Here is a 27,999-nt window from a genome sequence, read left to right as displayed (position 1 = left end):
ATGTGGGAGAGGTTGCCCAACGATAACAAGTTTGTTCTCTCTGTCATGGGCTCAGTACCACCAGGCAATTCTCTAAATCCTTCAAAACTCATCTGCTGAGCAGTTGTGTACTGGAAACTATAAAACCTACAGTCAAAAAACTATAGGAAGATAACGCACCTTTTAAGACAACTCAGATGAACTATTTATGCTGAAGAGGAATGAATTCAGGGCTCCTGCTTTCCTCATTTCTGGGGTCTTGTTGGGCTTTTTTCCTGGTTTGCCTGTGTATAACTGCAGTTAGAAAAACCAAATAGTCTGCAAACAGCCAGTTTCTCAGGGATGTGTTTATGCTTGGTAATTTGTACCCCTATTCATGTTCTATACCGGATTCTTTTCACTCTAATGCATGGTCACTAGCTTTTCTTTTGGTTGTCATGAAAAACAGGGATTTCTTGCTGGCTGGTAGAAAGAAACTTCCTAGTGAACAAAGTTACCATTAATTCCTCTAAATGTGTTTTTCCAAGGCAGGTACAACTGTGCTTGCAGAGATCTGCTGTGCTTGCAGAGATCTGCCTGTCGTCAGTGCTGCCTGCTGTGTTTTCACAGAATGCTTGCAGGAGGTAGTCCCTCGGGTTTCCTTTGTTTCCCATGGGATTAATACCTTCTGGTTTACCACAAGCCAGTGTGACGTGGGTTGTGAAACTGCATGCTGTGCATACCAAGATGTAATCCTTAAACATGTTCTACCCTTCTTCTACTTCCTCCTCCAGTTTACTTTTTGCCTTGCTGCTGCTGATGGGAAAGATGCTTCCCAGGCCTCCTCCCTTCCTAATGAGCATGGCCAATTGTGTACTAATTTAAATAGGAATGACCTTCATTTTCTGAAGGTGAAGGTGATCCTATTCTTAAGGAACAAAGAGGCAGGAAGGCTGTGGTCCTTCCCCAGCTCCTAGTATTCTCACTCCGGCTGAGTGGTGGCTTCTTCCTATGCCTGCTGCTTCATCAGCTGCAGCTTGGGGGCACACGAAGAGGATGAATGCAGCTCTACCAGGCCTAGGGAGTGAGAAAGGTAAACACCCCTTACCTGCAGCCATGGGATGGCATATCTCGTCAGCTGCTGCTAAAGAGGGGACTAAAGGTGCTTTACACCACCTCCTTTTTTTGGTAGGTTTGGATCTGGACGCTTTCTCTTCTCCTTCCTAAGTGGTGAGTAGTTTAGTGGTTGCAAAGTGCGTAACAAAGGCATCAGGCAGGGTGCTGCAGTTAGGGCCTGCTCCTTTGGTTTGCGGTGACTGGAAACAAATGGGTGTACTAGTAATGTGGAATGCACTGGACAGCTCAGGGATGATTCCCTTGGAGGGATACTGCATGCACCGTTATTTACAAGCTTGGCACTCTAGAAAAAGCAAGCACTATCTCAGAGAAAGGTGAGAAGTGGCTCTTGTGATATAAGCTCATTTATCTTCACTAGGGTGATCCTAGCTAACAGAGAATAAAAATGAAATGTTAGGAAATGCACATGACCTTCATCCTTTAGGTAATACTGGATGCTAAAAATACGAACTTTGTGGTCCCACACTGAAGCAGTTGCCATGTAGGCTGAAACTGGCTTTGTAGCTTTTAGGATGGTGTGAGTGTGTCTGTGTGTGCGAGTGTCTGGTTTCCCCTGAATACTACATATTTCTTTGATCTATTTCAGAGACCTGTTCTCAATAAAATGAAATTGAAGGGGGCTTCTATCTGGCTAATTATTCCTTCAGGTACCTAAATCAGAGAACCCATTCCTGTTGTCATATAGAAATCACAGCGGAAAAGCATGCAGTGTGCATGCTTGTGTTGAAAACAATCAGGATGGTTCTCCATCCATCAGCTGATGCTTTAGGGATTACTGGGATTATTCCTTACATTGTCCTCCCCATTGAGACTGGCAGTTGTGTTGCATTACACAATGAAGTATCTGAAAACATGCCCAACTGCTCAGGGAAGGCCTACTGTCAGAAGGCAGATAAATACGCCAGAGAAATCAAACAGGAAAAAGAAGGGAGGTGAGGTAAAACAAGTGAGAGAACAGAAGTGTAGCAGGGGCGAGGCTCAAAGTCAGGGGCAGACATCTGGGAAGTGCAAGAGATTGGTCCCATAGCCATAGGAGAGGTAGCAGCAAGAAAACTGGGCATTTCAAGCTGTGCTGTGCTGAGGATCACATGAGCCGTTTCCCCAGAGGCTGCACTCAAGAAGCCAAAGTTTAAAGCCAAGGATGCATCCATGTTTTTCATGGTTCACTTCTGGGTCATTTGATTGAAAAGATTCTACATTTGACAACTTCCAATGTTCAAAGAGGTTCAGAGGTTTTTAAATCTGTTCAGCTCATCCCTGCTTGAGATAAACATGAATGGGCCAATTGTTCATTTTAATAAAATTTGGCTCAAAAATAGTCATTCAGCACCACAGAAGGGCATGTTAGGAGGAGATCCCTCACTAAAGAGGAAAGTGAGGATGTTCAATTTTTTAAATGCTTGATAAAATCAGGGAAGAGCTGGCTGAGTGTTGTCACTATGCAGCCCTAGACTAAGTAAAACATAAAAGGAAGGTAAGTATGAGACAGAGGAGGATCACAGATTATCTCAAGTTGGAAGGGACCCACAAGGACCATCACATCCAACTCCCTGCTCCTCAGGAAAACTACCTAATGGCTAAGAGCATTGTCCAGATGCTCCTTGAACTCCGGCAGGCTTGGTGCTGCGACCACTTTCCATGGGGAGCCTGTTCCAGGGACCACTTACCCTCACAGTGAAGAAACTCTTCGTAATGTCCAATTTGAACTTCCCCTGATCTAACTTCACTCCATTTCCTCATGTCCCATTGCTGGTCACCAAAGAGAAATCAGTACCTCCCCCCCTACCGCCCCAGGGAAGTCGCAGACTTTGATGAGGGCACCCACCAGCTTTCTCTTCTCCAGACTGAACAAATCGAGTGACTTCAGCTGCTCCTTGCTAGCCTTGCCCTCAAGACTTTTCACCATCTTCATCACTCTCCACTGCACACGCTCTAATAGTTGAATGTCCTTATATTGAGACATCTAAAACCACACAGAGTACACGTACGCGCACAGCTACCATGGGAAGCAGGTTGGGAAGGAAAGAAGAAATACTGAGAGATGATCTATCCTGTCCAGTGCCCAGGCATGCTCAGCAGCACGGAAGATGATCCTAAAGAAGCTTGCGCACAGATGCTACGGCCCTGTCAGGACTCTCTCCACATACTCAAGCAGCTGGAACAAATTAAAAATACCCACTAATATTTTGCACACATTCTCCTTGCCACTATCTCAGGCCGTTACATTTTTCTCTAGACACCTGCGGACACAGAAGGTTAATTCCCTTCTAGTTTGGGTTTGTTTAGGGGTTTTTTTTTTAATCGCTGCTTTGGGAGGTTTTAGAAGTAACTTTTAGGGTTTGAACGGCTGTGCTGAGCTTTCCTTCATCTAATCTCTACCAATGTAAGAAGTCTGCCTCTCCTGACAGGTTGTGTTTTACAGATCTCTCCTCATTCGCACGCTTTCCCTTGGTCACACTTTTCTGTAGCAACAGCATATTTACCACTTGCAAACTTATTTGGGCCAGCCGCTGCCCCAGACTGTCCCACGAAACTGTCATCACCGGCTGTCAGCTCACCTTCTGCACAGTCTGATTTTTCCTGAAAGATCTACAGGGCATATTTGAGAGAGCAGAGTGTCAGAATTCTCCCCAGTTCAAGCAAAGGTGGTCCAACACTGGTAATGATAGGGCAAGGGGTAACGGGTTCAAACTTAACCAGGAAGTTTAGGTTAGATGTAAGGAAGAAGGGTGGTGAGGCACTGGAATGGATTGCCCAAGGAAGTTGTGAATGCTCCCCCACTGGCAGTGTTAAAGGCCAGCTTGGATGGAGTCTTGGGTGACATGGTTTAGTGTGAAGTGTCCCTGCCCATGGCAGGGGGGCTGGAACTAGATGATCTTAAAGTCGTTTCCAACCCTAACTATTGTGCGATTCTGTGATTCTGTGAACACAAACTGTCTTGCTTTTATGGCAAGGTTGCACATAAGAAAGAGGTAAGGTGGCATCAGAAATCGTCCTACTTTATATATCCACAATGGATACACATTTGCGTGCCACAGTTAGAGGTATCTGTATCCCAGGTGCAAGAATGACTGAACTGTCACAGTATATGGTAGGACATTAAAGTCATCTGTGTAGCAAGAAGTAGAGAATGCTTGTTTGTTTCAAAGGAAGCTTTGAAAAATGCCTGTGCAATTCTTTTCACTCACAGACCACAAGGGATAGCTATGGTACAAGTGAACTGAGAAAGCATTTAGTATCTGACAGGTCACTTCTACTCTTTGTATTTCTCTATAACGTGCTGGTTCCCAAATGTTTCTTACATCATGCAATGCCTGCATATTACCAGAAAATGTTAACTGATTTGCTTGTTAAAAAGCCTCTTCCACGGCAAATTTTGTATTTTTATAGGCATAAAAGCTGGTAGGAAAGGGAATTTCTGAAATTAAGGGGATTAATTTTAAATTAAACAGAAATCTGATTTTTTTTCTGGAATTAGAAAGAAAAACATTGCTTTGTTTTTGTAAGGTTAAAAATACTGAATTTCAACAATGTTCCTTCATTTGGTTACTAAATGGCATAAAAGTCCTATACATATAGATAAGTTTGCACCAAAATGAAACATACAAAGGTCAAAATATCCTATTTTGAAATTCTACAGTGCTAAAAGATGTTTTGCGATCTACCGAAATAAGTCAGAATATTCTTCCCATCATCCGAACTGTAGCTGCAGATTCCACTTTTAATATATTAACATGTTTTAACAGATCAGTTGTGCTTGCTACACATCATCTGCTTTGATATTTTAGCCATGTCCATGATGTCTGCGTGTCTGCCCTGTCAAACCTCCCATGAGATTAGTTCCCAGAGCCTCCAGCCCTAAGGGAGGGTGTGTCACCTCCTGAACTCCTGGAAGCCTAGTGTCTTGCTTTTCAGTGTGCTAAATCCATCAAGCTGATTTTGCTCTGACAGTGTTACACAGGTAGTAACCTCCGCCAGGACCAACCTCAGGAAGAAATGAACCTCCAGCATAGACCAAATGTGTGAGAAATGGCACCTTACGCAAACACTGACAGCCTCATACTGAGAAGCTGTGAAATCCATGAATGATGACTAAGGTAATTTTAGCTTAAAAAAAAATAAACCAAGAAAACAAGTTTTTCGAGCGTCACTGTTTCAGACTTGTCATGACCTCGCTCAGCAGAAGGGTCCCACTGCCCGTAACCTTTGTCTCCAGTATTCGGTGAGAACTAGCTTTGTAGGCATTTGTTTTCTATCATCAAATCATTAAATGGTAATGCAATTGTTAGTTTCATTTCCCCAGTTCAATACATTTTGCAGCCAGTAACCATTCCCAGTTCATTAACTGACTGACCTCAGCATTAACACCCCCTCCGCTAGGGTTGCCTTGGAAACAAAGCTTCCTGTGCGTAATCCAAGCTTATCGAGCTCTTTATCCTACATGTGACCCTTAATTACTTGCTAAATTAGAATGGTTTTCTGAAAATCACAAGAGGAGGTTAATATGTTCTTCCAGAGCTGGTCAAGCTAAGACGACACTAAATTCAGGGGGAATTCAAATTACATGATCCCTGAAGGCGTCTCTTTCAGAGGGAAGATGAACTTTCCCAATGGGAGGCAGTGTGCCATGATAATGCTCCTGTCACTCACTTTCCTTGCCCTGCTTGTCCAGCTACAGCTTATTCCAGTATGAACAATGTGGTAAGTAAATATCAGGTTGATTAATTATGGTGCAAGATTCAGTAACCACTTGTCTTCTGTAATTAACATGTAATTGAAATTAAGTAACACACTTTGTACACAGATTTCTGCACTAGGAGGGGAACAAGGGAGAATCCTCAAGGCTGCGACAGGGAAATTAAGAAAATAATAAGAGGGATCAAAAAATTAATTGTAGCTTTAAAAATGTGGTACATTTTAAGACACTCTCCAGTCAAAAAGAAGAATTACTTTATTACTTTCAACTGTCTTGGAGTGGAGATGAAGTGGGGTTGGTGTGTCCAAATATTGCTTACAATTTCTGAAAACACACATTTCCTCCACACATTTGAGACACAGAAATAATAAGAAAAGGTGGTACTTTCTAGGATGCCCAGTGCTTTTCCTCTCTCCTGTTTCCAGTGGCACATTACTTAAAGGACAGCAAGTCTTCTGCTTACGTGAGTGGCTTTATGAAGCTGTGCTAAGGCTAAAATGCTATTGCATGATCTCAAAAAAAACCTAAACCCAAACTCCTTGTGTCCCAGCAAGGGAACAGGCCAGGCTGAAGCAACTCCTCAGCAGAGCCAAAAATGGGGCTATTGCAATTTACCTTTCCTCACTGTCTGTGTCTGGCTCAGCCCTCAACACCTCTGGCTCAGTTCCAGCTGGACTTAACCACACAGTCTTATTTACAGAGGTGCTCTGAGGGTTCTTTCAAAAGCAGCGCTTACAAGTAGCTTACATGTCCTCTGTCTTCTACTGAGAGCACGAGGTAAATTTTGCATGGGTTTTACACTTTTATCTAAAACCACAATCACTCTATAACTCTATATGCGGGGCACTGTCATATTTCTGGAAACAAGTAGTCTACAGATGTGTCAGTACTTTCTCACCTCTCAATGTGCTCTGGGAAATGCTCTGAATCTCAATCTGCTTTGAAGATGCAGCACTGTTTACTTTGCTGCTTTTAAGGTTGTCTCTGGTAAGCTTGCAACCCACCTAGGAAATCATACTGGTCCTCCAGGCAAGACGCCAGCAAAGAATGATCCTTCATCAAATGCCACCCAAACAAGTGCAGCCTGTGCCATGTATCTGTGCTGTCTGTGCCTATCTTTGCGGTTCCTCTTCATCCTCCATATTTGCAGGAATGTGCCAGGTCAGGTGTTTAAAATTGCCTTGGGGAAATACCCTTTCTTGTGCAGGGCTCCAGGGAACAGAGCTCTGTGTCTGTAAGCTAGTGGAATGCCTGAGTTTCACAAAGCTTACCAGAACAATGTGATTTAATGGTTCTTTTCCATCTGACATACATGGTTCCTCTCTACTGAGCAAGTAGCACACTTGGAGCCTTGCAGATCTATTTTCCCATATATATGTCACAGGGAAGGAGGAGAAAGCAGTTTGAGGCTGGCAGAAACACCAGTCCTGTAACACGTAGCAGTCTTCTTTAGGCCCTTCACAAGTTCATGCTTCTGAACATTATCATTAGTTACACGAATCCCAGAGTTCTACTTTCAGGAGATGCCAACACCTATATCATTACTGATGTGGGATTTTCACCAGGAGTCTAATTTCTGGTTTAGCAATTAAGGGTTTCTCCTACCTAGTCACAGATTCTTTCCACACAGCATTTCATTCACATAAATTTAAGCTCAGCCAATGCAAAAAACAGTCTGCATCAGCATGCCCCTAACTACTGTAAAATGTAGAATCATTTGGGTTTGTGTACAAGTGCTTGCTTTCATGGATATATATAAAACTCAACAGACTAATCATCAAGATGGGAAAAGACTAGGCAGGTAACAGCAGTCTACCACTTGTACTGCAGATTTCTCTTGGTATAAGACGTACTCATATTTTACACTTGAATTACAGATACAGTCACCTGCATTTTTGCTCAGAATTCAACACAAGATGCCTCAAAAGTGTATTAGCATGATAAGCAATCATACCTTTTAGAACGACTTCACTGTGGCCTTATTTGTTTTCTCCCTTTTCTTTCCTCTGCCCCCTTGCAATGTTCTCTCATTAATGCATCCAAATGCTCACAACACTGGAGTCCGAAGGATAGATTCCTGTATATCCACAGGGTCTTTGACTTCCTTGCCCAGATCTCTGGAAAATACGATGGCATTTTTCTAAGAACAATGATAAAAAAATGATATCATCTACTGCTTGGCAAAGAGACAGTTAAGCTATTTAATTTGTTATGATAATACAGAATTTATCCCCACCAAGGAGCATATCATTACAAAGATGCATTCTAGATGTGTGAGAGATTAGCAGGCACAAAGCAAGAACACATTCACGCGTTCTTTGGGGTTTCTGCTGAAACTTACAGCAAATATGATTATGCTTTTCTGAGTGAGCATCTACCCAGGTGGCACACACAAATATGCAAGCTTCCTTCTTTCAAAGGGAGAGAACGGTCAGCTCAGAAACACGGGCCTGATCTTCACATTTACTGCATGAACCTCATAACCTTTCGTTAGGTTATGACCACACTTCAAAACTGTAACATGTGATGGGGTCATGTCCTCAGCTAACAGTTATATTAGCCCATCTTCCCAAATACGTGCAATTTTAACCTGCAAAGACCTCTTTTGCTAAGTTTAGTGACAGCTTATGCTCTTGAAGAAGATAGCTTACATGTAAAGGTAAGAATCCTCTGTGCTGGTGTATAAACTGTGCTTAGTATAGTGCATTCCACAGAAAAAACTGGAGTGCAATACCTTGCAGATTTGGTATAATTATAAATAGGTCCACGTTGACAGAACATTATACAAGCTGCAGTGTATACTTGTAGAACTTGCTTGCTGAGAGACATCTCTGGCAGAGGTTGTATTTTCTGAGATAACTTCTATCTCAGCGAGACCACTGTGATCTTGACAGTTGGCACTGCAACCAACATGGGCTTTAACGAAGACTTTTCATGCAGCTTCCACTGCTGTGGGCTTCCCAGAATAGCTACATGATTACTACACATGCGTTCATACGTGTATGTCACACTTCTTGGCATTAATCAAACCTCCTTGGCACCAAGAGGGATGAGAGTGCCACAAAGGGAAGTGATGAAGAAAACTGGCCTTTTCCTGTCTTTTTAAATCAAGTATTTTGAAGTTGGATATCCACAGACTTTCTGTCACTCAGCCAGTGTATGTTTAAAATATGTATTTATCCATGTGCTAGCCTGTATGTGCGCATATGCATATATGGTTTGCTTACTTCATTTTCTTCTTTGACTGAGGGAAACGAGTAGCTGAACCGAGATAATTACTGCAGTGTAGAGGAGCCATTCAGGACAGAGTCATTACACAAACTAAGCAGAGTTTTCCTTTTTGACAGTATGGTAATTAAGAAACAACCATATGGTGATCTGGGAAATCCTTGATTATGTTTCTTGATTATGGACTGCTCTCAAGTACTCTGGAGTTTTGCATGCTCTGGGACAGTTATGAAGCCACTATGAAGCATTACATAAAACAAAGGGGCACAATCAAGTGACAGAACAGTTGATAGTAAGAATGATATATGCAAAACTAGCTGCATAACGTTTTATTTTACCTTCTAATAAGTTGAGACAATTCAACATCATAAAGTTATGCAGTACAGCGTCTGTTCTCTTAAATCCTGTATTGCTTCACTGCTAGTGCCTCTAAGTAGCAGAATTTCAGACCTGCCTGTGTGTGGGGGTGAGTATGAGAGATTTGTTTCAAGGCTAGTGCTTCTGGTTTACTAGCCTCTTTTAGTGTGGTTCAGTTATTTTATTGTCGTTATAAGTTCCAAGACTACTGCCAAATGTATGAAGTAGGCAAGAGAGGGCTTCAAGCTGTTCTGTTTGGATCTCTGACACATACACCATTTCACCCTCCTGAAGTAACTGCAGCACACTGCATTGCTCCAGTGTTCTGGACTTTTACCTGAAAAATTACTTTCTCAATCTTTAAATAGTAGAAAATCAGCTGAGTTTTATGTGCCTAGTTAGCTGCCAAGAAGTGACTCCCAATCCCCTTAATGTTTCTCACAGATGTACTCTAAAAGAACCCAAAACATAATTCTTAAATTATTCAGAGGTATTTTAGAACACAGTTGGATGGAAGACACTATTCAAACAAAACGTCAAGTACTTCTTTATATTAACAAGTATTAATTTATCAAAAGCACTTGGGAAATTTACATAAATTCCTCTAAAATTTACCTCAGAAATACATTGCTTTTATGTCTCATCTAATCAATATATTTGCTTAATGCTTTGTATAACTGGTAATGTACCTTTCCCAGTGAACATGTAAGGTTTTACTTTCGTCCATGCTGAAGTAGATGTATGCCATTTTAAAAAAAGAACTTAATCTCTCCTGAGTGACTCCAAGATCATCCTCTTTAGCAAGGTCTGAACCTACTTACTGACTCTTTAATTGCTCATACTCACAGATTAGGTAAGGAGAGAAGGGATGTCAGAAACAAATGGATATGGAAAAGGCAGAGCAAAACATAAGGGTGGAAAGAAACTGAAAAAAAAAAACAAAACTAAACCAAACCAACAACCCACTCCTGGAAATGGTTTTCTTCTGAAACGAGGCTGTAAGACAGAGGAACACATGGTATTCAAGCATGAAGTGGGAAGCTCTAGCTGTTGGTTCAGTTATTGATTTCACAGGGGCACACTGGTCAGATGGACTGCTGCTCCAGTGAAACAAAGCTGACACTGGCCTCTGCTTTGTGATGCTGCACACTGATAAGCAAACATCCATATTTCTCACCTTTATAGATCTGACCCTCTCTGAAGCAGCGGCCGCAACACTAACCACCTCTCTCCGCCATCAGCTTGCGCGTTCAAGGGCCACCAGAGGTTTGCTTTGCTCACTTCTACAGAAGACGGTCGATGACGTATGTTGTGAAAAATGGCATCGCTTTTTCTGCAGGATCTCTGACTATTCTAAAAATGAACATACAGAGCCTGTGTGAGATTTTTGTTAAGGAAGTAATATCGAGGGAGAAGAATAGACTACCCTTCAAACAATGCAGACTGCGTTACAGCAAGCGGCCGTAGCAAAAGCAGGAGCACAGGCCTGCCGATGGTCAGGCCCACAGACACGGCCCCACGGACGTTTCTTAGGTGCCGGGGCACGGCCTCGGCAGAGCCGATCACACACACCCGGGGCTGCTCGAAATCGCCTCCCCCTCAGGTGCCGAATCTCGGGCTCCCCGTAACACCCCCGTTCCCACAGAAGAGCCCTCTCGAAGGCCCGGCCCAGTTTGCGCCCACGCCAGCGGGCCGGAATCCCCCGCACCCTCAGAGACGCCTGGGCCCGCCCCGCCTCACAGCACTACCGCGCTTCACGGCACCGCCGCGCTTCACGGCACCGCCGCGCTTCACGGCACCGCCCCGCCTCACGGCACCGCCGCGCCTCACGGCACCGCCCCGCCTCACGCCACCGCCCCGCCTCACGCCACCGCCCCGCCTCACGCCACCGCCCCGCCTCACGCCACCGTCCCGCCTCACGCCACCGCCCCTCCCCGCCTCACGGCACCGTCCCGCCTCACGGCACCGCCCCTCCCCGCCTCACGCCACCGTCCCGCCTCACGGCACCGCCCCTCCCCGCCTCACGGCACCGTCCCGCCTCACGGCACCGCCCCTCCCCGCCTCACGGCACCGCCCCGTCTCACGGCACCGCCCCGCCGCACGCCACCGCCCCTCCCCTCCTCACGGCACCGCCCCGCCTCACGGCACCGTCCCGCCTCACGGCACCGCCCCGTCTCACGGCACCGCCCCGCCGCACGGCACCGCTCCGCCCCGCCTCACGGCACCGCCCCTCCCCGCCTCACGGCACCGCCCCGCCGCACGGCACCGCTCCGCCCCGCCTCACGGCACCGCCCCTCCCCGCCTCACGGCACCGCCCCGCCGCACGGCACCGCCCCTCCCCGCCTCACGGCACCGCCCCTCCCCGCCTCACGGCACCGCCCCTCCCCGCCTCATGGCACCGCCGCCCCGGCCTCCCACCGGCGGTCTGGGGGCGGGGCCCGGCTGGCGGCGCCACGAGGTCGCTCCGCCCCTTGCCCTGCCCCCTTGCCCGGCCAATCGCGTGGCGCCCTGTTGGCTATGCCCGGCGTCCCGGAGCACGGCTCAAGATGGCGGCGCGCGCGCAGCGGGGTGGCGTGGCTGCGGCCCTCCTCGCCGGTGCCCTGCTCGCCCTGGGCCGCCCTCCGCTCGCGCTCGGGCAGGCGGCGGAAGGCTCAGCAGCCGCTCTGCCGCACCGCCGCTTTGAGTACAAGTACAGCTTCAAGGGGCCGCATTTGGTGCAGGCGGACGGGACTGTGCCGTTCTGGGTGCATACGGGCAGTAAGTGCCGGGCGGCAGGTTGCGAGCGGGGCCGGGCCGGGCCGTGTTGCTGCCGTGCGGGGATAGGAGGGGCACGGCCAAGGTGGACGCGGCCGGCGGGACCGGGCAGCTTTGTTTGGGTCACAGGGCCGCCAAGGCAACGGGTGGGGAGCGGCGGCGGCGGCTCCTGTGACCGGCCGCTGCCCGAAGGGAGCGGAGCTGGGCTCGCCCCCCGATCCCTGCACCGTCTGCCACCTCGGCAGGGTCCCGCGGCATTGCACGGAGCTCCCAAGGGGCAAAGGAGGCGCTGTGGCGGCGGTCGAATGGCCAAAAGCCCTCCCCTGCCGTGCGGCTCGCAGGCAGCCGTGTGTTGCCATGTGCTGCGGTCGCTCCATCGCTGTGTGCGCTCCAGGGAGCGCCCCGCGGAGTGCTGATGTGTCACTCGGGCAGAGTGCGGGCCCGCCTGGCGCTGTGCCTGAGCCGGGCCACGGCGCCGCAGGTCCCGTTAGCGCTCGGTCGGGGTGTAAGAGCCTGAAATAGGGACTGTGCCGTGGCAAATACAGCCTCGCTGAACATAGCTTCTGCGATTGAAGTACAGGTCAGGGATGTGACTGTGCTGAAAATGCGTCTAGGCTTCTGTAAAGCTCCATCCTCCTGTAAACTGTGTTGATATTCATGGTACATAAGGATCTACCTTAGTACGGTTTCTCTGCAGGACCTTCTAATGTGGAGTTTGGTTTTTTTGTTCGGTTGGCTTTAATGATGAGTGTGAATCTTGTACTAATGTTTCACATTACGCTGTAAGTGACCTGAAGGCAGCTGTCTACAGATAAGCTTTTTTTCAAGTAAATGATGACAAAAATGTTATTTAATACAAGTGAATGGATTTATGTATGTCTAATTTTACTTTATTAAAAAAAATAGAATATCTGTTACTAAAAAGCAAAACAGGAATCTGTGATTTGTGAAGAGTTATGTGAGATACAGGAGAAAGCTAAACCTGATTTTATTAATTTAATGTGTATCTTAATAGCAAGGCCAAGGTTCTACTTAAGTTGTACCTTGTGGCACCAAACAGAAGGTGATTAAGTCTTCTGAAAAGCACTGTTAACGAGCTGTTGAAGGTAAAAGTGTGTTTTGTTGTTGGGGTTTTTCCCCTTGTCAAGTGGTTGAGTGCTCCACTAAAAAGTGATTCTGAAAACTGTTCTCTAGTTGAGGAGACCAGAAAACCTTGACTTTAGAAGATCTGTTAATTGGCTGCTTAAGCACTTGCAATATGTTCTCTCTCATGTAATCGGTGTTGCTTCATTTCCTTTCTAGATGCCATACCAAGTGCGGATCAGATTCGTATAACAACATCTTTGAAAAGCCAAAGAGGGTCAGTGTGGACAAAAGCTAAGTCAATATTTGAATTTTGGGAAGTCGAAGTGACCTTTCGAGTTACAGGAAGAGGCCGCATTGGAGCTGATGGATTGGTATTAAGAATTTGATCTAACTGAAAAAAGAAATTGGACAAGCTGTAAAAAGTGATTATTGACTTGTGACTCTTACTTCTTTCTGTAATAGGCAATCTGGTATACAGAAGAGCAAGGCTTGGAAGGCCCTGTTTTTGGGGCAGCTGATCAATGGAATGGTGTTGGAATTTTCTTTGATTCCTTTGACAATGATGGAAAGGTTAGTTGAAAAAAGAATCTTCTGGCAAACTCTTCCTGCTTGTTTCGTACCTATCACTTGGCGGGGGGAAGATGATGTTATTTTCTTATTCTTTTGCTTTGAAGGGGTAAATTAAAATACTCAATTTTCCCTTTCATAATTTTTAATCGACTGTTTTACGCTTGTTTTTTAAGCTTGCAAGTTGAAGTGTGGCACATAATGTACCTCCTCTGAACATTGATGCATGGGTCTGGTTTGGAGGGAAAATAGCATATGTAACTGTATAAGCTGGAATTTGGAATGGCCATGTATGATTTGAAATGTTGATATGTGTGTGCTTTGTAACAGGCTTATTATGACAAAATATGACACTACGGAAACACTAATTTCTGTCTGTCTTCAGAGATGCTCTTTTTCTTGGAACACATCTTCCTTGAGTAGTTCAGCAGTGAAAAATCCGTAGCAGATGGGGATGGCAGTTGCTGTTTTGAATTTCCAGTTTCAAATCCAGCATGATCCTTAGAAACTTTAACAATAGATAGTGTGTCTCTTGCTTTTTTTTGTTGTTGTTGTCACAACCTATCAGAAGGAAAAGAACCACAGTTCTGTTGCAATTTGGTTCTTTTTGAAAACAAAGGACTCCCCTACCCCACCATTGTGAATTGAGAAGGACATTATTTTTTGAGTTCTTGAAATCTGTTTTGTTTGGTGTTTTTTAAGAGCTGGTAATCTATGTAGTGGTACAGTGTATTCCTTTATATCATGGGTTAACCCTTGTAGACAGCTAAGCACCATATGGCCAGTTACTTATTTTCTGATGGGATGGGGGATAAAATCAGAAGGCTAAAAGTGAGAAAACATGTGGATTGAGATAAGCCCAGTTTAATAGGCAAAGCAAAAGCTGCATGCTCGAGCAAAGAAAAAAATGTATTTGCTACTTCCCACTGTCAGGCAGGTGTTCAGCCGTCTCTAGTACCTCATAATGATGACTTGGGAAGGCAAAATGCCATAAGTCTGAATGTTCCCCCTTCTTATTCTGAGCATGATGCCATATCTGGGATATTCCTTGGTCAGCTGTCCTAGCTGTGTCCCCTCACAACTCCTGCACCGCGGCCTACTCACTGGTGTGAAAAGCAGGAAAGGCTACTGCTGAACCCAGGACACCTGTGTAAGCAATAACTAAGACATTGCTGTGTTGCCAACACTGGTTTTTACCATAAATCCAGAACATAGCCCCATACCATCTACAGTGAAGGAATTCTGTCTGTAGCGTAATGGTATCAGGTGCCTTATTGCAGAAAGGCTAACAGCGATGTTACTTATGTTTCCCATTGAATTTAACTTCCATTTTTTTGCTATGTATTTTTTCTAGAAAAACAATCCTGGAGTGATCGTTGTAGGCAACAATGGTAAACTTCTGTATGATCATCAGAAGTAAGTTTATTTTCAGCATTAACGATGGATGTTTGCTTTTGATTGATGAAATGTTGCATGAAACCCTTAAGAAACATTATTGTGAAAGTTTCTTTCGTGTGAAACCTTGTTTCCTTTGTTTGAGTTTTTCTATTTGTTAAAACACTGTTATGGCAGTAACAGCACAGAAATTGGCAACTGATGGATGTTAAATGGTATGTGTCCTTTGGGATGAACGAACTCAGATAAATGGAAGAACAGACTTTTTGCCTCTTTACTACCTGGTGGTATCTTCCACGCACAGCTAATAACAGACAGAAGTGACTGAAAGCTAATTGCTTGCTACTGCAATTAATTGGTTTAATTTTGATTTCAGATTGTTTATAGTCAGCAGCACAGCTGACGTATTTTTGGGTTCCGAGAAGCGTCTAGCTTAGTTGATGCTGTCTGGACTACAGCTTATTTCCATCTCAGTTTGTGTCTAGCTTCATTAGTGCAGTCCAGACTATAGCTTATTTCTGTCTTAGTTCACAGGTGTGGGAATATCTCTAACCTTGGAGATTTCCCCTGTGTTCAAGTTTCCCCGTTACTGCTGTCTAGCTGTAGTGCCCTGTGTAAAACATCTAGTACTGTTGATCTCAGACTTCAGAACACAGTGCAGTTGTGGGACAGCTTTTGAAAAACGTACATATTGACAAACTACCATGATGTTGCTTAGTGATATATTGATGCTTTTTTGTCTTAGCTGATAAATCATAAGATATAGTTTTATGCAAGTTGTCTTCTTGCATAGTGATGGGTCCACACAAGCATTGGCGTCCTGTCAGAGGGACTTTCGTAACAAGCCCTATCCTGTTCGAGTAAAGATAACATACTACCAAAAAACCCTGACTGTAAGTACTCCGAAATAACATCATTATGTTTGTTTCTTGGCCGCTTAAGTGTGAAATTGTTGCAACTGTCTGAAAACCCAAAGCCCCCGTATGTTAATTCTGGCACGTTTGAAAATGTGGAGCTTGGTAGCAGAAGTTGGGAGGAGGTGCAGGGTTCAAACACTGGTCAGATTTTCAGCTACATTAGTGCATCTATAGGTTTAGGAGCTGACTTGGTAGATATTGCTGATTTCTCTGATGTTACTTAGGAGTCGGTTACGCTAAGTCATATGTGCTCGCAGCCTTCTGTTGCTGTTGACTTGCCTGTAGAGGTGTCTTAAAGCCAGCATGTTTCTCAGCTACCAACTGATTGAGCAGCTCCTCGACTTGAATGGTAGTTTTCAAGCTGACATGAGAGCTATGCAGGGTTTTGTAGCTGATCTGACCTGTAAGAGGCTCTTGAAATGTGTCAAAAAAAATGAAGCTCGCTCCCTGACAGTAGATTTAAATTTACTACTTGAGGCTTCCCATCTCCAAGAAATAATGGGGCTTTGAAGATGAAAGGTAGAAAAACAATGCTGTAAGAGAGTCTTCAACACTTCCTAAATACTGTTAGGATGATTGTGAATTCCTTCTAGATAAGGAAAGAATAATGTTATTATGGTGCTGGGTTGTAACGGCTACAAAGTGTGGATTTCTTGCTTTCTGAAAAGGTGCTATTCATAGGTATTAGCCATAAAATGCACAGCTGTTACTTTATAGTAAAAGTTTCTCTAAAAGTAAGCATGAATGCTCCTAGTAGAGGGTGGACCTTGTACTGTGTTGTAATGGTAAAAGCTATTTAACTTTTGAATGAAAATGAAATTTCAGACTCCAAGGCTGCTCACTTCTGGAATGTACCTGGTCCCTGATGTCTTATCTAGGAACTCCTCCATCCAAATGTTGCTGTTAATCTTAGCAGTTCTGCAGATGCATCTATGCATTTTCTTTGTTAAAAGCGTCTTTCAGAAAAGAAATAGTTTTTGCTTTCTAGTATCAGCTGTTAAATTATCCGATTAAGTTGTATTTGTGATGGTTACTGTAAACTGACAAAGCAATTAACACTAATAGATTTATGTGGTAAAATTTACATGTTTATCCTTTTAGGTATTAATTAATAATGGCTTTACTCCGGATAAAGAAGACTATGAATTTTGTGCAAAAGTGGAAGATATGGTGTTGCCATCACAAGGCTATTTTGGAATATCTGCAGCAACAGGGGGACTTGCAGGTAGAAAATGTTAAACGTTGTGACAAATTGTGTGGGGGCTTGCAAGAGATGGGGTTTTGTGTGTTGGCTTTTACTGCTAGTCTTGATGCATTATACCAACTTTTGACCATGATGATCTCATTAATTCTCTCCCATTCCCAAATAACTGGTATGCTTAGGCCTTTTCCTGGCCAGAGCAGGACTTTCAGTTTATCCTGAAAAAGATGTTGTGCAGTCTCATTTCCCACTGCATAAACTTTTGGGAGGACTTTGGGAGGATGCTGTTGCCTGAAGACCCTTTGCAAGTGCAAGGCTGGCTTGAGAAGTACCAGGATTTGTAGCCTGTAACAGTAGCAATTAACAGCGTGCTTTTGTTTTGTTGATTACAGATGATCACGACGTCCTGTCTTTTCTGACCTTCCAGTTGACAGAGCCTGGGAAAGAAGCAGTAAGCATCTTTATGCATAATTAATAAAATATGTGACTGTATGTATCTCGTATGTAGCACCTGATGATGGCGTTTCCTCTGAAGTCATACTTGTCACCCCTGTTTCAGGATTTTGGCATGTGCTGTCATCCATTTTAGAAAAAGGAGACTAATAGTGTAATGTTTCAGTAATAATTCCATTTTCAAGACCAGAGCTCTTGAAGCAGCACCAAATCAACAGAAATCCTGACATTGAATCAAAACATGCAAAGAAAACAAATCGAGAGGTACACTTTGGGAAGTGGACAAGTAATCTCTTCTTGCCTTCAGCTTCTTATATCTCTGGAACAGTCTGTACTACCTAACAACGTCTATCCTTGTAAAACTTGGTTTCCTTTTAATCACAGAAAGTATGCATATATCAGGAAAAAGCTATGGGTCTCCAGAGGAATGTCTGGTTACTCACTTCAACTTAAACATGTTAATATGAATTAATATTCTGCTAATTGTGTTATGTCTTCAGATCTGAAGTACAAACAGCCTTGCTTAAGAGTAAGTTATATAGGAATGGTGGAGACGACCATGGGAAAAAAAATCTCTTTTCTCTTTCCCCCACCCCAATGTTTTAAAGCCAACGCCAGATGCAGAAATTCCTCAGAAAGATAAAGAGAAGTATCAAGAAGAGTTTGAGCATTTTCAACAAGAATTGGATAAAAAGAAGGAAGAGTTTCAAAAGGAACATCCTGACGTGCAGGGGCAGCCAGGCAGGTTATTTGAGCCATTTTTCACTTGTCAAGGAAAACATTTGCTTTCCAGGATACTCAGAACTGGGGCCTGATGCTCTGACTGATCTTCCTAAGCTTCTACTGGTGTTACCTACTTTAAGAATCTTTGGGGTTTTATTTGTAAACTGTTTTCTGAAATACAAAGTCCCTGTTGTCACGGCTGGATTGAGAATAAAACAAACAAGAGGAAACATGCTGGGAATGATGAAAGTCTTCTGGACTTTCTTCTTCTGATATTGCTGAAGCTGTGGAGAAACCCAAACGTGCAGTCACTCTCTATTTCAAGCTACATTTTAAAGCTTACTTTTTCTAAAAAGTACCTATTACTTAATACCTGCAATTTCCTTCTGAAGGATAGTTGGTAGCAAAGTGCTAGCTTGTGGAAAGATAGCGGCATCCTGTTTCCATTCTATGTTGCATATTGCCCAAGTATTAAAATAGGAACTCTACCTTAGAGTCTGGGTTTGAATGCTTGCTTATCTCTGTTCAGTTGTGTCCCATTTGAGTCTCCTTTGCCATGGCAATAGCAAAAATTCAACACCAAATATATCAAATTATAGGGGGGAAAAAAAGTATATTTGTGTGGAAACTTGAGGGGTGCAAGAGAAATGACACAATGCATATATGCAAGAGGAATGCTTATATGTAAGAACTCCTGTGCTTTTTTTTTTTCCTTATCAGCGGATGATCTTTTTGAAACTGTAAGTGATCGTGAACTGAGGCAAATCTTTGAGGGACAGAATCGAATTCATCTTGAAATAAAACAGCTGAATAGGCAATTGGACATGATTCTGGATGAGCAAAGGAGATACGTCTCTCTAGTGACAGATGAGATTGCTAAAAGAGGAGCTGGTTTGCCAGGTCAACAAGGGCAGGTAAATAAAAACCCCCAACCGTCATTGCTGTCAGCCTAACTTCAGCAGCACGATTGATTTGCTTTTTCCAAGATATGTTGATCTTTTTCTCACACTCCCCTCCACCCACCAGGTTTCCCAGCAAGAGATTGAGACAGTTGTGAAAACTCAAGAAGAGGTTGTTAGACAAGTAAATGAAATAAGGTAAGTGTTTTCTGAATAGTAAGGCTGTGTCTTGATTTCTCTATTATTTTCCACCTTTTAAATCCTATTTATTATTTCAGTAGGAGAATACTGACAAACTTGAAATTTCTCTGTGCCAGTTTTTTAGTGACAACTCTCTGCGTACAGCTGATTTCTAGAATAACCCAAGTTCATGTACTGAGTGTGACTGAGCTCTGAATTTGCCTCTTTTTGTGTTGTTTTTGTCATGATAGTCCACTTTCCAGTTAAGTCTATTCCCTTTAAAAACAATCCATTTCTACTAATGTGATAACCTTCTACCTTGTGGCAATCTGTTGCTCTGACTTAGGAGTATTGATAACAACATGAGCATAAATGCTCTGGACTTACAGCTAGTGAACCTAAAGGAGAAAAAGGGTATCTTGTCAATGTACTCAGTCTACTCATATATTAATAACCACACGTAATCATTATATTAATAAAATGGATAATATTACGTTTAGATAATATTATGAGATATATTTGAGGGTTTTTTTAGTGTAAACAACCTGGCAAAAGAAAAAGGCACTCTAATATGAAATTGCTGTCACATTGCGTAGTTAAGACAGCAATGTATTGGTTTAGTTGTGCCAATGCAGTGTATAGACCACTTTAGTGATTTGTCCCCATTTCTTACAGATTAAATGGGCTCTTTCTCTTTGGCTGGTTTGTTCTTTTGTTGGAGGACTTTCTGCCAGTGAACTTCCTCAAGGAACTTGTGTATCTGCACAGACGATTGCAAGTTCCCGATTGCTTATTAATTTTGCTTTTTCAGATGCAGTTTTTTAAAATGGATTGATTCAAATTATGTCTCCAAATGAAGTTAAGTCTTATTTTGACAGTGCTATACTTGTAAAGTGGATTGGAGAAAATTCTTGTGTTTGATAGGGATGGTTGTGTACTGCTTCCAGGATGTTTTACAGTTCCTGCCTTTAGCAGGAATGGCTTAAAGTTGGTTTGACCCTTCATTTTTAGTAGTTAAAAAATTCCTTACCTTGGGCTTAGAGTAAGGAGAAAAACAATTCCTACAGTTGTGGGTTTTTTTTCCCTGCATTAGTTCAAGGGCAGCTCTTGTGATTTATCTAAGTAGGTCAGGTTTTCTGTAGGATGAAGATTAGAGTGCTTCCATTTTTGCATTTGTTCTTCCACGAAAGCTTTCATGTTAATATTCTTGACAAATCTTTATACCTTGCAAGCAAATTAGATTTTCTTGTTAACGTTGGCAGTCTGCCCTTTTAGCGACTACTTATTAGGTATGAGTTTGCGTAACATCATCTTAATATTTTTCTTAGATTAAAGAAATGTTTTATTTAGAGAGAGAAATGAACAGCCCGCTGTTGCATTCCTGGTCATCCCGGAGGAAAAGGACTTAGTGTCTAAGTAATTTTCTTGTCAAGATTTGTGGATTTCTTAATCATCTGATTACAGAAGAATCTTGCATGTTCATACAATAGGAACTGCCAACATCGTATTGCTCATGCAAAAGTAAATGTAAATTAAATTTGATGCGGACCGTTATCTATTTAGGGAAGTTGTTTTGCCTTGAAGAGACACTGGATCAGTCAGAGGGAAGGTGGGTGTGCAGGTTTCTGTAGTTTCGTAGCCATGGTGGTATGAGGAGCGCAAAGAACAAAATGAGTATCACACTTTTCTGCTTTTTTTTTTTTTTTTTTTAGTGTTGTAGCACTAAAAGTAGTGGGGCAAGATAAACAGTGAGGTGGATGTGGATAGGCAGAATTGAGATCAGTGTTTATTAGGCAGTGGTCATGATGGTGGTTGCATGGGTTATTTAAGAAAGAAGCCTTCCAGTGGAAAACTTAACATCTAAAATAGGTTATTATAACACCAATTCAAAGTACAGGTTAACTATTAATCAAATTACTTTAAAATAATCTATACCATGATGATACAAAAATATAATTTCTGGCTAAGGCTAAATTAAGCTAGGACAGGAAGAGGGGTTTTGCATTCAGTGTGTGCGTGTGGGTTTGCTCTGTGTGTTGAATTTTAGTGGCATGAAGAGCAGCTGATACAAAGCTGAAAGACGGGCATCGTCCTTACAGAGCTTCCTTGAATCTTAACTAGCCATTTTCACAATGGATATGATCCGTTTAAATCACTAATGTAATTTTGTGTTTGGTTTTGGTTTTAGTTTCATTTCCTTTATGTGACAGTTAAAAAAGTAAGTATTCAAGGCCAGGTTAGATGGGGTTTTGAGGCATTGAAAGAAGTCCCTGCCGACAGCAGGCGGGTTAGACTAGCTGATCTCCAAAGATCCCTTCCAATCCAAACCACTCCATGGTACTATGACAGATTGCTGACCACTGTACAGTTAGGACTGTATCTTGAAGGCATCGAAGTAAGCTCTCTCATCTGAACAAAATGTAAAGTTTTAAGTAAATTAAAAAGAAATCCAAAGACAATCTATTTTGCTTGCTCTGTTAATAATGAAGAGATTAACATTCACATGATAAATATTTTAGCTGTAGAATAATCTTCTTTGCAACTGAAAAGAAACATCACAGTAGGGAAAAATTATATAAACATATTGATTAGAGATTAAGGGGTTTTCCTCTCATTGACTAGTTTACCTCAAACAAAATTAGTTATGGAACCTCAACTTTTTACAGATTTAATTTGATTTGATGTAGTAGCAAAATGAATTCATATGAAAACAATATTAAGTATTATGACAATGCATGTGGGAAATGAGTTTCTCGTATAAATGATTATCGTGAAGGAAGGATGTATCTAAATCTTTTCTTATCCCTAAAGCCTCTTCTTTATTTTTATTTCTTACATGACTGCTTTTATTTATTTATTTTTCAAATAGCTTTTGGTTTTCTTCAAATATTGCATTAAACTCTGCTTATCCTAAAGCCTTCGCAAGAGCCTCAGATAAAACGCTCGGTTTTAGACTTCATCAGTCAGGCAAAGCGGATGCCTAGCCATAGAATATTTGCCAGATCTTGTTCTCCACGTGACTTTGAGAGATGGTACACTGGACAAATTGAAACTGCCTAACCCACAGTTTGATGAAGGAATTATTTCCTGATAGGTATTCTTGGAAACTAGAGCAAATGTTTTCTGCCTAACTGTTCTATGATTTGGGACAGCTCTGTATTTCAGACTAACCTTAATGGCCCAAAAGGTGCCCAGAGGAAGCGCTATTTGTAGAGAAGCTTTTCTATGCTGAAATGTTTTGTGTCTGTCTTTCTTTCAGAAATTCTGTGGCTGATACTCTGAGGTTGATCAGTGGTGCTCAACATCCTGGCTCTGCTGCCGGAGTCTATGAAACAACTCAGCACTTCAATGACATCAAAGAACACCTTCATGTAGTAAAGAGGGACATTGAGCATTTAGTACAACGAAATATGGTAATTTATGTGCTGGTAGCGTAAAGCATGGCTGTAATACTACTTTTTTTTTTTGGCTGTTAGTGAAAGGCTAGGACGAGCCAGCACACAACTTACGGAGTAATTAATCCTTTATTAAGCTGCTTTGCTAAAACTGCACTGCCTTGACCTAACTGCATGATCTGTGTCTTGATGAGAAGTTTTGCACAAAGAGCATGATTTTTAGTCTAATTTCCTGTGGAAACAAGGTCAAGCAATTAGGTTTTCTGGGTGCTTTTTTATGTGTTTGTCCCCCTCCTTAACGGCTCTATACAGAGGAGATTATTGCTTCTGCAGAGAAGGGAGAGCTTTAATCAGGGGAAAGTTGGGCAGACTTCACTTAAGGCCTCCTAAGTGTGAAAGATGACTGTGTTCACGTTCAAGAGCACCTTAGTCTAGCCTAGGTAGCAATTGAATGAGTTTATGATCCCATAGAAGGCTTTTTTATTATTTCCCCCTCAGGGTAGTGTCATTTCTGCCTCTTTTCTGCTTGTTCTTACTTTGATATCATGCTTTAAAGACCTAGTTTTGTTTCTTGCATGTAACAGTCTTTTGATGGCATGTCTTATTTGCTCTTTTCTCAAATATTGTTTTTCTTGGGTTTTAGCCATCTAGTGAGAAATCAAAATGTCCAGAACTGCCACCATTTCCATCCTGCTTATCTACGATGCACTTCTTCATCTTTGTAGCAGTGCAAACAGTGCTATTCATCAGTTATATCATGTACAGGTAAGTCCCTTTTTGTTTAAAGACAACAGGGCGAATGGTTTTGGGACTTCTGACTGGAAATAAAGTTGCAGTGATATGATTATGTTAATCACCTTTAAAACAAGCCATCATTCAGATGGGAAGAGACCTTGGGAGGTCTCTAGTTCAGTCGTCTGCTCAACGGAGGCTTAACACTGAATTCGCTTAGTCACTTAGTGTTTAGACTGCTCAGATCTTAACCTCCAAGCATGGAAAAGGTGCCACTATTACAGACCCCCCTGGGAATGTTTAATTCTCATAATGCAGTTTTAGCCTTCCCCCGCAGTGCACCAAGTGGGAACCTGCCTGGTTTCGGTTTGCATGTTGTCTCGTATGGTGTGTGTCTTTGTGAAGAAACTGCCTCTGTCCCCTTAATAACATCTTATAGGTATTGGAAAGCTGATGTTAGACCTTTTGAAGCCGCCTTTTGTCCAGGATGAACAAGCCTAGTTCCATCCCTCCCTTCTCTTCAGGCGTGTGCCTCAGCTCTTAACCTCCACCCTTGTGGTCCTCTGGACTCACTGAAGTTTATCAATATTTTACGAAAACATGACGTGATTTTTTTTTTCCTTATTTCATGTGCTTGGTAGTCTTCCTTCTTGCTTCTCACAGACACTAATCAGGATAAGGAGCAGGGACCGGAACAGCTGCATTGCTCTTCAAAGGGAAAATGCTGTTTGCTACCTCTCTGGAAGGATATAAGACCACTGCTGCTGATTGCAGTAGTTTTTGTATGTCTCTTTCTCCACAAAGTGGAGAGAACGTGTTTCCTACATATGTCATGTTATTCCATCAACTGAAATGATGGCTTGCAAGGCAAACAAGGACCCGGTCCCCACCAGTTTTTTGATGCCCTTGTAATTCTAGCATCTGTGTGTGGCTGATCCACAGTATCCACTAAGAAAATAAATATGTTCTGTGCTAGAGGGAGAAGGAAATCCCATTTGAAGTAAATTCTTCCACTGTTTGGTTGCATACATTTCCTTCTGTGTGATGGTTTTTAGAGCAATCAGGTACAGAGAAGCTTTAGAAAACTTTAGTTCCAACATTTTAAGAGTCATTTTGTATGTTCTTCCACAGCTTCTGGTTTGTCTGGGATGTCGTATTTCCTTCTGTGTCTGATGCAAAATTGAAACTAAAGTGATGATACTAATATCCTTGTAAATAGGAAAAAATGTACCCTGCTTGTGTGATATGACTTATATTTGATTTCCCTAAGTCTCCATTGACAAGGAATGGAGTCTTTTAATCCCCAAATAAATATTTAAACCGGTTAGCTAGCTTTATACTAAAAGTACTTAATGAATTCTCTTCTGCTTTCTCTTTCAGGAGTCAGCAAGAAGCAGCAGCCAAAAAGTTCTTTTGATGACCTGTTCCCTTTGTGTGTACGTTAACAGCAGTATGTATGCACAGAAAACTTTTATAAATGAGGGAAAACTTAGTGTTTGATATACTTCAATATTGTAAATTATTGAATTTTGTTAAACCAAATGAGTTCCTATTTAAACTGTTAATGCTAAAGTTACAAATGGACTGGGGAGCAGCAGAACAAATGCCAGATAGGGGTCACAGTCTTCCCTTATCTAGGTTGTGTTTTCAGCTAACTTCTCATAAATACTGGAAGGCAAATGCCATATTCCTCTTCTTTTGTTAAGATTGCAGAGGAAGGAATTGAAAAACCTGGGTTTGGTTGTTCATAAAGAGATTTGCAGTTGTATGATTTGTGCAAAAACCTTCCTATTAAGTGTCCTGACAAGCAAATAAAACGCGTCCAAAAAAGCCAGCAACAACAAAAAGGACCACCAACCAACCCCAAACTGTTCTGTTTGTTTTTGAGGGGGCTGTAAAAGTGGTTTTTATAAACACTTCTTGACACTTGAATTTAACAGTTTAAGAATTACTATGTTAATTCTAACTCTTCACGAAATACAGATTTAAACATTTCTTAACATGTGGACACAAAGACAGACCTTTAACAGTCTGGCTGTTGATACCTGACGTAGAAAACAAAATATACTGAACAAGCAAATAAAGGCTAATCTCCTTATTTGGGGTTTTAGGTAGTGAGAAAAAACATGATAAAGTAGATTCTTCAAGTATATTGTGGACTGAGTTCTTTTTCATAGTTACAAGTGTGTCTGTAATTCTACTTGGAGATTTGTGGAACTTCTTCAGCAAAGATATCATTGCTTTATACCTCTTCAAATCTGTTTTTATTAAGGGTATGTTTAGTGTATAAATGTCTTATAAAACTGTCTTCTCTCTTTCATGTATCAAATACAAATGCTTTAAGTCTTGACATGGCAACTGTTCTGAACTACAGCTATTGAGTGTTTAACCCATTTCTTCACAGGCTGTTGTTTCAGACATGTTTGTTAGTCCAGTAGCTATTGTAGAGCCAGTATTGTGTGTCAGTTCCTGCTTGGTGTCAAAAGCATGAGACTGAACATGTGTGTTTGATGCCGCTTATCGGGTGAACATTTGCTTCAGGAAAGAAACAAAGTGGAGAGCCCAAAATAGGAATGTGAAATGAATTCATTTGGCCTTGTTTACGCATCTGTGGTGACTTTGTCCTTAGGTTGTTCACGTGTAGAGCTAGAATAGGGGGGTTTGGTTTGGGTTTTTTCTAATTCGATAAAGTACACAAATGCATTGGGATATTTCACTTTTAATTAATCTGTTTGTCTAGATCTGCATAAGTTACCTGGAATCTAGCATACTACTGCTGCATTCCTACACTCTACTCCCTTGGGGTGCAACACATGCTGCCAAATTTGCTGTAATGAAGAACACTTCAGTATTGTGCCTGTCAGTTTGGAGAAATGATAAATCTATGCAAACTATTTTGTTACTTACTGTGTTCAAAAAGTGGATATTTCTGCTATACCAATAGAACTGCCTACACACCTATTTACACAGCTACAGTATATAGTATACTGTATGTGGTATAGCTTTATAGATTCGTTTCTGAGTTTGAGAGGATTTTGCTGTGCTAATCAGAAACCACTGCTTCAGGCTGATCTTGCTGGATAAATAGGGTAAATCCTTACTTTCAACACCAGCAAATACTTACAGGTGCCTTGAGTCTAAGCTATTACAACCCTGACTCTTGTAACTAAACTTAATACATTTTCATAAATAGTTTTGAAAGTGAAGTGTTGTTCCTTTCAATTGCAGGCCTTCCTGTGTCAGTGCAGCATCTAAAGAGAACTCCTTCTCTCACAGCAGGCTTTGCAAGGCTTTTTGTACAGAAAGGCTAGCAACTTTATGTCTTAAGTAGGTGCACAGATCTGGGATAAGAGGAACAGCTCTAATGCATCGATTGGAGAAGGCCTGTACTTTTGTTACTGTGAATTTATCCAAATAGAACTTTCCTTTTAAAGCTGGAGCAGCCCATACCTTTGTGTCTTGTCTCAGAAAGATGATAAGGCTGGGGATGGTGTCTAGGGGGACAACCTGCAATTGCCTCTTCAGTATGAGGCTCAGCTCATGTGTTTGCTACTAACTGATCAGACACATCTCCCACGTGCAACTAGGAAACTTCAGTATTGGGGAGAAGAAGTTCCAATATGTAACAACCAAAAACTGATAATTTTGCTTCGTGCTTCATTTCACAGTTGTCTCCTTGGAACTTCCATAACTGCCTTGTCGCTCACTGGATCAAAGGAAAGCTCTCAATTGCCCAGCTCAAATTTTGTCCTGTATGTTCTTGAACTGATAGCACCAAATCTGTACCGTACGAATGTTAGTCAATGTAGCCTCCTGTTACAGCTGGCTACCAGAAGTTTCTTTTAACCCTAATAGTACGTTTGATTCTTATCAAATAAGATTTCAGGACTAGGAGAAGACACCTTGGAATTCAGTTTTACAGTATGGGGGAGAACAACTCTAACTACTTGAAGTGTGAATGCTAAGTAGCAAATATTTGGCAGTAATGAGAATTTCATTGTACTGGTCAGAGTATGTTATACATAGTCACACCTGAATCTTTCAAAAGTAAAACCCACAATATGGTTTGTAAATTGCCTAACTTCCTGTTTGAAGAGAATTTGACACTTATCAATGCATCAGTTACTGTAACACCGAATACTGTCTACTGTTGGGGGTTTTTTTTTCTAATTCAAACAGCTGACATTGTCATATGTTTGTTTCTGACTAATGTAAATTGACACTTGGAGTTCAGAGATATCATTATTTGAATAAAGATGCATATTTTTAGTAAGTTTTTTCTTTTAATTGCGTATATGTCCACGAAATCCAGGCAAGTGCA

General features: G+C 42.2%; 1 protein-coding gene and 1 long non-coding RNA gene across 2 annotated transcripts; one reads left to right on the top strand and one right to left on the bottom strand.

The window, feature by feature from the left end:
• Window positions 1–50: 50 nt before the first annotated feature.
• LOC133282673 (uncharacterized) lies at window positions 51–10,815 on the bottom strand. Its single transcript, XR_009747691.1, has 3 exons — window positions 10,554–10,815; window positions 7,746–7,908; window positions 51–273 (listed from the first exon to the last, which is right to left on the bottom strand). It is a non-coding gene; the product is annotated as an uncharacterized LOC133282673 (long non-coding RNA).
• A 1,054-nt stretch (window positions 10,816–11,869) lies between these two features.
• On the top strand, window positions 11,870–27,951 carry LMAN1 (lectin, mannose binding 1). Its single transcript, XM_061478874.1, has 14 exons — window positions 11,870–12,133; window positions 13,433–13,587; window positions 13,679–13,786; window positions 15,138–15,199; window positions 15,972–16,071; window positions 17,197–17,320; window positions 17,689–17,747; window positions 18,358–18,490; window positions 19,193–19,386; window positions 19,499–19,569; window positions 22,811–22,964; window positions 23,590–23,711; window positions 25,059–25,114; window positions 27,347–27,951. Exons 1-13 carry the CDS (start codon window positions 11,923–11,925, stop codon window positions 25,093–25,095), a joined length of 1,530 nt encoding a protein of 509 aa, XP_061334858.1. The 5' UTR covers window positions 11,870–11,922; the 3' UTR covers window positions 25,096–25,114; window positions 27,347–27,951.
• The last annotated feature ends 48 nt before the right edge of the window (window positions 27,952–27,999 follow it).

This window comes from Pezoporus flaviventris, unplaced genomic scaffold (assembly GCF_033815535.1).
Source record: "Pezoporus flaviventris isolate CSIRO_AGI_PZ_B2104156 unplaced genomic scaffold, CSIRO_AGI_Pfla_v1 ptg000132l, whole genome shotgun sequence".
Classification (NCBI taxonomy): Eukaryota; Metazoa; Chordata; class Aves; order Psittaciformes; family Psittacidae; genus Pezoporus; species Pezoporus flaviventris.
Note: the sequence above shows the minus strand (reverse complement) of the source record. Positions and strands in the feature narration are given on the sequence as shown.

What these genes read in the sequence shown, in the direction of transcription:
- LMAN1 (XM_061478874.1), top strand. Translation starts at nt 11,923, where the DNA reads ATGGCGGCGCGCGCGCAGCGGGGTGGCGTGGCTGCGGCCCTCCTCGCC. An exon ending in GTTCTGGGTGCATACGGGCA is followed by an intron (nt 12,134 to 13,432) that starts GTAAGTGCCGGG and finishes TTTCCTTTCTAG; the next exon opens with ATGCCATACCAAGTGCGGAT. An exon ending in ATCAGTTATATCATGTACAG is followed by an intron (nt 23,712 to 25,058) that starts GTAAGTCCCTTT and finishes TTTCTCTTTCAG; the next exon opens with GAGTCAGCAAGAAGCAGCAG.